Source organism: Rhincodon typus, chromosome 7 (assembly GCF_021869965.1).
Source record: "Rhincodon typus isolate 14 chromosome 7, sRhiTyp1.1, whole genome shotgun sequence".
Classification (NCBI taxonomy): Eukaryota; Metazoa; Chordata; class Chondrichthyes; order Orectolobiformes; family Rhincodontidae; genus Rhincodon; species Rhincodon typus.
Window position 1 is genome coordinate 33554060 of NC_063338.1, and position 9858 is coordinate 33563917.

Consider the following 9858-nt stretch of genomic DNA (forward strand, 5'->3'; position numbering starts at 1 on the left):
AGAATGGATTGTGAGGTGGTGAGGGCTGTAACATTAGAAAAGAAAGCAAGGGGCCACACACTTTTCTCATGTCATACAATTATTTTCAAAATTGAGAAGGTTGAGGATGGTCTTCCAGCCCAGACAAGAATGGCCTCTTCCCACTTCCACTGCATTCTACCAGAAGCTAGGACAAGTTTGGAGGCGATGGGGGATGCAGAAGGAGACAGGATTGTAAAAGCTGGTGACCTCCCTTCAGGGTCAGTACAGAGAATGCGGCCTCCTGATCAGTAAACCTATGGGCCACAGAATCCCAGCCTCCCCGGCAGAAACATACCCTGCCCACTCTCACCTCCCTCCAAGACTGACCTCACTGACCCTGACCCCAATTACCTCAGGTTCAGAATGGCCTTTCTAATGCTACTTCAGGCCAGGTGAAGTCTAAGAGTGGTGCGTGCTCTCTGTGGTATAGCTGGAACTGAAGAGCTGCCAGTCCTCCATTTGGGAGCCTTGATGCCAGGCACTTAATTGCCTTATACCCACAGTGTTCAGTCAAAAATCCCAGAAGCAGCCATGGTGATGTTGCTTTTGGCTTCCTAGATTTCTACCCACATTAAATTCAGCTCCATGTCTGTGTATACAAAGCCAAGGGTCCTGGAAGGTTTATTGTAAGTATCATTTATTTCCAGCTACATTCAAAGTTTGGCATTTTTGCGCACGCAAAACACTTTTGGCAGAATCCTCGCAACCACTGGACAAAGTGGCTGTTGTGAGATCGGCAGTAGGGGTATTCCCTAATTGAAAGCAAAATGTCTAGCAAAGTGTTGAACGATGTGATGAGATTCTTGCAAGTGAGCAGCCAGAGATGTATTAGCATGCAATAACATCCTCATTTTTACAACATCTTGCCTCATTGACATAGAATTTCCCATTCTCCCACCCAGCTAGACAATCCAGACTTGGAAGTCAGCGCGGTAACTCGATGGGTCCAGTTTGTAGCTTGCCCCTGCAGCCCTCCATCATGGACACCGGACACCAGTGTCTCAGGGCACATTCCATGGGCAGTAACCACATGCACCCCCATGTCCCCCTGCCTCCCTCCCCCCAGCCCCCCAACCAATGGGACCTCCAGGCCTTTATCAGCAAAGCAGGGGCCAATTTCTGACTGTCTCACTTGTTCTGAGACAATTGACAGGAACCGTGCCAGGGCAGCTACAGGCTACCAGCACTTGACTAGGTGCACGGCCAGATTTTAAAGATGGCACTGGTGCCAGGAATCCCACCAGTGGCCAGTTTTTCTTTCTGCCTCTGGCGAGAGGGAGAATATTATAAGTGGATGGCATAAGGATTTGGTACATAGGTAACATGGCAAATATTGGAAGATAGTGGGAGAAAACTCATCGGGGGTTGTGGAGAGAAACTCTCCATGAAATTCACTAAAAAAATTAGCACTTAGCTGAATGCTGGTAAAATTTGATCTTCTCCTTCTGCATTCTCTTTAAAGTTATACCGTTCAATGAATACCATCTTTCATCATTCTTTCTTCCAAATGTATCATTTCATGTTTTCCTGACATTTGCCTATCTAAGTCACTAGTAGGGAATTATTTTAATTACCTATTTTAATATCACAAGAAGTATTAAGTCTTAGGAGACACTTATGAATATGCTTCAAAATATAAGTTTGGAAACGGCTAAGTTATTACTTTGATTCCAAAGACATGATTTGAACCAATTCTGAATCTTATTCCTTGGTCTACTATTTTCCTTTGATCCATCTAGGGTCCACCCGGTCCACAAGGAACTCTTGGCCCAATGGGTGAAGAAGGCAAGCGAGGATCTCGTGGTGACCCTGGTCCAATTGGTGCTCTTGGTGCACGTGGAGAAAGAGTAAGAACATGAGAAGAGTTACAAGTATTGTTGAGATGTGACAGTGAAATGTGGACAATCTTTGAAACCTCCTGTAAAACCCTTTGAAAGAAGTTAAATAATAACTAGAATTTACGTCATAGCTTTCAAGTACGTGTTTATAACTGATTAAACATTGCATTGTATTGGAAGGTATGGGATGGAGGTGATGGGGTAGACAAGAAACAGTTGAGAACCTTGTGCTGCCTGTTTTCTGGCAAGCCCGCTACATTTCTGTCACTCAGGCATTAGCAGGCTAGTTTTTATTCCTTAATTCATTCCTGGCATGAGACTGTCACTGGTCAAGCCAACTTTTATTGCCCGTTCCTAAATGCCCCGAGGGCAATCAAGAGTCAAGCATCTTGGCGTCACATGTAGGCCAGACACTGTAAGGATGGCAAATTTCTCCTCCCAAAAGACAATAACAGAGCCAGTGGTGGGTGTTCACCTATGATTAAGGATCCCAAGGGGGTAGAATCCTGCACGCTAAGATCTGCCAGTCATTTAGAGGCCAGCATCTATTCTGTGCTTAGCAGTGCCCCCACAAAACGGTGGCTGGTGACAGTACTGCATTCACAAGAGCCCTGGAAGCATGAAAACAACCAGGGACCGGTGTGCATTGGCAGGAAGTGGCCAATATAGCTCACAGTGATGTCTTGCAACACAGCTTGAGCTTGTGTCTTTTGGTCAGGTAACGAGTACTTTCAAATGACGACTATCCCCCACCCCCAACTCCCACCACAGTCTGCAAAAAACAACATGCCAATGTTTTCTTGTCATGTTCCCTGCACAGTGAGCCCTACTGATGTGTTAAATGACATGCATCACATTGAGTCCCTTAAGTGGGTACTATTTGGCCACGTAAGGGCTTTTATTGGCAGTAGGTTGGAAAGGCCACTACTGACCTTCCTTTTGTGGACTTAATTGGAGTGGAGCTGAGAATTAATAACCTTGTCACGTTACAGCCTGTTTAATTGTGTCCCTGCCCCAAAATCACTGTCAAGGATGAAGCAAGATTCTGCCAGTGAGCATTGATAAGAGCAAAATTAGGATCAACTGTGGTGCTCAAAGTCATGCATTACCCATGCTTACCTGTGAAGCACAGCTGCTTGGCATGTTACCAAAAGACAAATATTGCCTAAAGATCTGAGCTCAGACAAAAAAAAGGTAAATAGAGTTTAAAAATTACATTTTCTATTTCTCTTTTGGTGTTAAATTCAGAAATTCTTTCTGTAATTAGGGTCCTCCAGGTAATCGTGGTTTCCCAGGTCAAGATGGGCTGCCAGGCCCAAAAGTAAGTAGATCCTTGTTATATTTATGGAACAATTACTAGATTTTAAGACTGCTTAATTTATTTTAAAAACAGTTAGAAAGGACTTATGGTCAATGCTAATGAAAAATATGGTTTTTCTATCAACAGGGTGCTCAAGGACAACGTGGTATAATGGGCCCTTCAGGTCCTAAAGGATCTCCAGGTGACCCTGGCCGTCCTGGTGATCGTGGTCTCCCAGGAGCAAGGGTAAGGTCAGACTGGAGTTTGGTCAATGATGGTGTGACAGTGTTTCATCATTATGGGAATTTTGAATACTGCAGCATAGGAAAACAAGTATCCTGAATATAATGTCCAAAGAAAAATTGCAATACGATTTGGAAATTTTGAATTGGCTTAAAAACTTGCTGGAGGAATTCCATTTTAGTTCAGTTTTTCTATTGCAAATTTACATTAAGACCAGAAGTGAAAATTTAATACTGTTAATTATGTTGTATTTAAAATTATTGTTAAACCTCTTTGACATTTTAAATATGTCTTGTTTGTCTGTTTTGGCAGAACATTGAAATACACGTTCATAGATATTTTGGAAGGCTTGATATATAAATTATTTTCTTTTAGCATCTTGTGTAGCAAAAATTGAATATATATACAGTAAAGCATTCATATCACCATTGTTTGGGTGTGACAGCTGTTTTTTGAAGCCCAAATGATATTGGCAACGCATGGATATACTTCTGGGGAAGCTTGTGTTGGTAATGAGGACCTTTAGTATGTACACAAAGAAAGTCTGCCTGCAATGCAGAGAGTAGACAGATCATAAATTTAATTGTCAGCCCATGATGCAAAAGTAAAGCCAGTACAAAACAAACTCTTCAAACCATATTTTTAAGTGAAATCATTCCATATCACATACAAACATTGGCTATTTACTTAGTGCCTGTCTTCAATGTCACTTTGCCTGTCCTGGTGCTCCGTTGTAGTGTTACCTCAATGACTGTGGCATGAATGGCAGAAGGCTGCTGACTTTCAGTGATGGTGATGGCAAATCACTTGCAAGATACCATCAAGCAGTTCTGGACCCAGAGGTTCCATCTTGGAAATGATCCATGTTGGCATCAGTGGCAACAGACTGGTTGGCTGGTTGATAAGCGAAAGCAAGGTCATTGGTGGAATGGCAGTGCTGGGTCATGAAGGTTACATTTTTGCTAGACTATAGCAGATTTATATTTCACAGAGCCACTGGCACTTTCCTGGGTTGGCATGTCCACAATCTTAGTAATCGGTTGTCAATAATGATGGCCTGTGGAAAGTTTTGTACCCTGTAATCCATAGCCATGATTTCTGCAGTCTTAGCCTGCATGGTAGCAAGCTGAACTGGTATGACTTCAGTCTGAGCACCAACTGCCACACTCAGACTTCTGCTGGAAACTGCAGGGGCTGAAATGGAAGCGGAGGCACTCTGTATCACACTAAGGTCTGTAAATGCACTGACAGAGTTGGCCATCACTTTCATATTTGAAAGGTTTCCAAGCTTTGTGCAAAGCCCTGTATCATGCTGATGTCTGGCTACACTACATGATATTGGCTGCTGGCTGCCTTCTCAATGCTGCCTCATTAATGTCCTCATTGGGATCTTCAGCAGTAGGACTCATTTCAAACTCACCAGATGTTTCCACTAACATTGAACCTAGCCATAGGCCACTTGTACCTGATACCTCACTAAGTGCAGACCAGTGCCATTGTCCAGTGCCTCCCAGTTTCAAATTAAGTGATGGCAAAATGTCTTCATGACTGTCTCCTTTTGTTCTGGCAGCACATGCATAACTTATGTCTTAAGTATCTGAAAGGAAAATATACAAAGTTAATGCTTTCATGTGGGGATGGGATGAAAATAAGGTTGTGCTATCAATAGCACAGAAGTCAGAATAGAATGTAGAATGACTAGAGGTTATGATGTGAGACACAGGATTATGTATAAGGATGCCATCATCTTCTTTGGTTTCAGCATCTCCGGTTCCCATAACTTGAACAACAAGTGACCTGGTAATGGTACATGTCATTTCCTTCGTGTGGTTCAAAACAAGCATATGGGTTTATCATCCATCTGGTTAGTTCCTGTTTCCTCTGCCTTGTTGTATGTTGTCCAACAAGAAACTAAGACAGTCACTTGCTGGCTATTTGGTTGATGTGATCACCATAGTTTAATAGCTGACAGATGTGGATGTAAAGTTTGACTGTCAGCTATGTGTCCTGTTAGACAGGGATTGATTTGATTTGATTTATTGTTGTCACATGTACCTAAGTACAATGAAAAATTTTGTTTGGCAGATTATGACGTACAAGGACATAGAGATCATAGGGTGATTAAACATTGTGAGGCATACAAAGTTACAGGAAATGTACAAAAGCAAGATCAACATTAGATTTGAAATCTAAGAGGTCTATTCAACAGTCTAATAACAGCAGGGAAGAAGCTGTTCTTGAACCTGGTGGTATATGTATTTAAGCTTTTGTATCGTCTGCCTAATGGAAGATGTTGGAAGTGATTATAACGGGTGGGAGGGATCTTTGATGATGTTGGCTACCTTTCCACGGCAAAGATAAATGTAGATGGAGTCAATGGTAGGAGGTTGGCTTGCGTGATGGTCTGTGCTGTGTACACAACTTTTTGAAGTTTCTTACAGTCCTGGGCAAAGTAGTTGCCTTAGCAAGCAGTGATGCACCCAGTTAGAATGCTTCCAGTGGTGCATCTGGAAAAGTTGATGAGGGTCCTTATGAACATGCTGAATTTCCTTAGCTGCCTGAGGAAGAACAGGTGTTGTTGTGTCTTCTTGACTGTTGCATCTACATGGGAAGCCCAGGAAAGATTGTCGGTTATCGTCACTCCTAGGAACTTGACGCTATTAACTCTCTCCGCCTTGGCTCCATTGAAGTCTTGGCTCTTCCTGAAGTCAATGATCAGCTCTTTAGTTTTGCTGAAATTGATGGTAGGTGACTGATAGGGCTGTGGCTAATGTTGCAGTTGGGAGGATTTGGCATTGGTTCACTTGAGCATTCTTGTGAGATCTTTACATTGCTTCTGACATTGCACCCAGGTCCTCAGGATCTAACTTCTGGCATTGATTTATGTATCTAACTTCCCTGCCTGTCTTCTCAGACTGCCTATGGAAGACATACTGCTCCTCTCGACACAAACTATATTTCTTCATTTTCACTTTCTCATCCAAGACCTCCGTACAATGTCTGAAAACTTTAATGTCTCCCATGTTTGCAATTTTCCTGTCTTTCCAAAGTCAGAATTTAATGCAGGTGTTCTAGCAGCTATTCTATCCACAGTGAAACTCTCTGTTAAAAGGAACAAGGTGCTTGAGGTAACGTAACTCTTGCAACACTCTCATGATTTGAACTCCAGACTGAGGAAGGCTATCTGCAACAGAAGGATTAACGCAGGTTGTACTCCACAATCATTTTGATCAGCAAGTAGCATAAAGCTGGTGTTCCTCATGTAAACGATTTAATGTTGATTAATCATGATTGTGACCAATACTATTGCTTTGGAAAGGGAAAGTCATAACCTACTGAATCACTGTGGAAATGTAACTTAATATTTCTGCTATTCCTGAAATAAGTGACTATTCAGAGATCTAAGGGAATGTTTTAAGTGCTAAGCTAGAAGAAAAGCCGTATGTACAAAATATGTGGAAATGACTATTGCTGGGGGCAGGTCCGTGGGCCAGTGTTTTTCAATTTAGTAAGCTATAATAGCAATGGATAGCAGCCAATATTTGATTAAGGAAAAGAATACGAAGCAGCAGCATTGAAAATCAGATAAATGAGTGAAGATGAATGCAATATAGGCAGGTCTTTGTCTATTGAAAACATTTGAGAAATTGCAAATTAAGTTTTATTTGTTCATTTTACCAAGTACTGAGTTTTATTAACTCCTGACAATGATGCAGCCACAGAAATTAGACACAATGATCAATGGCTGTGATGAATATATTTATAATAATGGCATTTTGTATATTACTTTTGGACAAGTAATATTTCACATGATTTCTATTGGCAAACTAGTCACACATTTATTGGTTTCAGCTGAATCTTATTATGTTTCTGTGAATATTTTAATGGTAAATGTTAACCAATAAATTGATGTAATAAGTTTCCTTTAAAATTCTAGGGACTTACAGGAAACCCAGGAGTCCCGGGTGCAGAAGGCAAAGCTGGAGCTACGGTATGTATTTAAATCAGACAATGAGCTGGAAAGGAATGAAGATCAGTAGAATATCATCAGGTTTATTTTTGTTTTTATTTGTATCATTTCTTCTGATATATTGGCCTTGAATAATTCCTGAGTGAAGACTAATACTTCCTAGTATATTGGTCAACATTCCTTACTCAACCAGCACCATTAACAATGGACGTTCTCTCTTTACAGGAGTCTTCGTTGCATACAAATTAGCTGCAGCATTTGTCTACACAATAACTGTTACTGATTCAATCAAAAATTAATCAGTTAAAGAGTCATGGAGATGTACAGCATGGAAACAGACCCTTCAGTCCAACTTGCCATACTGACCAGATATCCTAAATTAATCTAATCACATTTGCCAGCTTTTGCCCCATTTTCCTCTGAACACTTCCCATTCATGTACCCATCCAGATTCCTTTGAAAAGTTGTAATTGTACCAGCCTCCACTACTTCCTCTGACAGCTCATTCTATACATGCACCACCCTCGGCATGACAAAGTTCCCCTTAGATCCCTTTTATATCTTTTCCCTCTCAACTTAAACCTATGCCTTCTAGTTTTGGACTCTCTCACCCCCAGAAAAAACCTTGTCTTTTAAACCTATCCATGTCCCTCATGATTTTCTAAACCTCTATGAGGTCACCCCCTCAGCCTCCGATGCTTCAGGGAAAGTAGTCCCACCCTATTCAGCCCCTCACTATAGCTCAAACCCACCAACCCTGGCAATATCTTTGTAAATTTTTTTGAACCCTGTAGAGTTTCACAAGATAGGGGAGACCTGAATTGCATAGTCTTCCAAAAGTGGCCAAACCAATGTCCTGTACAGCCAGAAGATGACCTCCCAATTCCTATTCTCAACGGTCTGACAAATAGAGACAAGCATACCAAATGCCTCCTTCACTATCCTGTCTACATGGGACTCCGCTTTCAAGGAACTTTGAATCTGTATTCCAGGGGCTCTTTGTTCAGCAACACTCCCCAGAAAATTACGATTAAATGTTTAAAACCTTCCCTGATTTGCCTTTCCAAATTGCAGCACCTCACATTTATCTAAAATTAAACTCTATCTGCCACTCCTCGACCCATTGGCCCATCCGATCAAGATCCTATTGTACTCTGAGATAACCCTCGCTGTCCACTACACGTCTAATTTTGGTGCTATCTGCAAACTTACTAACCATACATCCTAACTACTCTACCATAAGGAACCTTATTGAACACCTTACTGATGTCCATATAGATCATGTCCACCACTCTGCCCACATCAATCCTCTTTGTTTCTTCTTCAAAAAACTCCATCAAGTTAGTGAGATTTCCCATGCACATAGCCATGTTGACTATCCCTAATCATTCCTGCCTTTCCAAATACATGTAAATCCTGTTCCTCAGGATTCCCTCCAACAACTTGCCCACCACTGATGTCAGGCTCACCGGTCTATAGTTCCATGGCTTTTCCTTACCACCTTTCTTAAATAGTGACTGTTGCTATCAATGATAAAGATATCTCAGCAAGGGACCCAGCAATCACTTCCCTAGCTTCCCACAGAGTTCTAGGGTACTTCTGATCAGGTCCCAGGGAGTAATCCACCTTTATGAGTTTTAACATGTCCACCACCACCTTCTCTGTAATTTGGATATTTTTCAGGAGGTTGCTATTTATTTCCCACATTCCACCTTCCATATCCTTCTCCACAGTAAGCATTTATACAAAATACTCATTTAGTATCTCCCCAATCTCCTGCAGTTCCACACATAGGCGGCATTGCTGATGTTCGCAAAACACTTTGAAAGGTTCTGCGAAGCAAGCCTTTACATGTACTTGATTGAGTATTATGTAAAATCAAATTTATTTCTTTTATCATATTTTCCTAAGATGATTCTCTTTTAGGATTCTAAATTCCTTGATCTAAATTGACAAAGAACTACATTTCAACATCATTACATAAATTATATCACAAACACTGAACAATTCAAAGATTCAAGCTATTGCTTAATTAATGGCATTTTGAGGTTCAGATTTGTTTAGGCTTGCTGCCTGGTCAGGGCATTCCCATAGAGTAGTAAATACTGAAGTAAAGAGAATGATAAAAATTGCAGAATAGTAATGGCTTCCACATTGGTGAACATCTGTTCTGTAGTCTTTCCCAAGAATTAGATTCAGAATGCATTCTCATGTTCAGACAGCACAGTCTGTTCACCACTATATCATTGGCTTATTTCTTCTGGATATACGACCTGGTATTCTGGTTGGTTCTCATGACATAGTTAAGTTCTTTAAGTGTGTATCTAAAGGAAACAGAAAACATACACCCTCTACGTACCTCCTGCTTTGACAAACAAATTTTTAACTGTGATAACAAGGTGTAGAGCTGGATGAACACAGCAGGCCAAGCAGCATCATAGGAGCAGGAAGGCTGACGTTTCGGGCCTAGACCCTTCATCGGAAAT

General features: G+C 41.3%; 1 protein-coding gene across 1 annotated transcript in view; it reads left to right on the forward strand.

Moving 5' to 3' along the window:
• Nucleotides 1–9858, forward strand: part of LOC109918984 (collagen alpha-2(V) chain-like) — a 245325-nt gene that overhangs the window by 163482 nt on the left and 71985 nt on the right. Inside the window, exons 23-26 of the mRNA XM_048598785.1 lie at nucleotides 1761–1868; nucleotides 3127–3180; nucleotides 3307–3405; nucleotides 7340–7393. Coding sequence (XP_048454742.1) covers nucleotides 1761–1868; nucleotides 3127–3180; nucleotides 3307–3405; nucleotides 7340–7393 — 315 coding nt within the window. The remainder of the gene's footprint in view (nucleotides 1–1760; nucleotides 1869–3126; nucleotides 3181–3306; nucleotides 3406–7339; nucleotides 7394–9858) is intronic.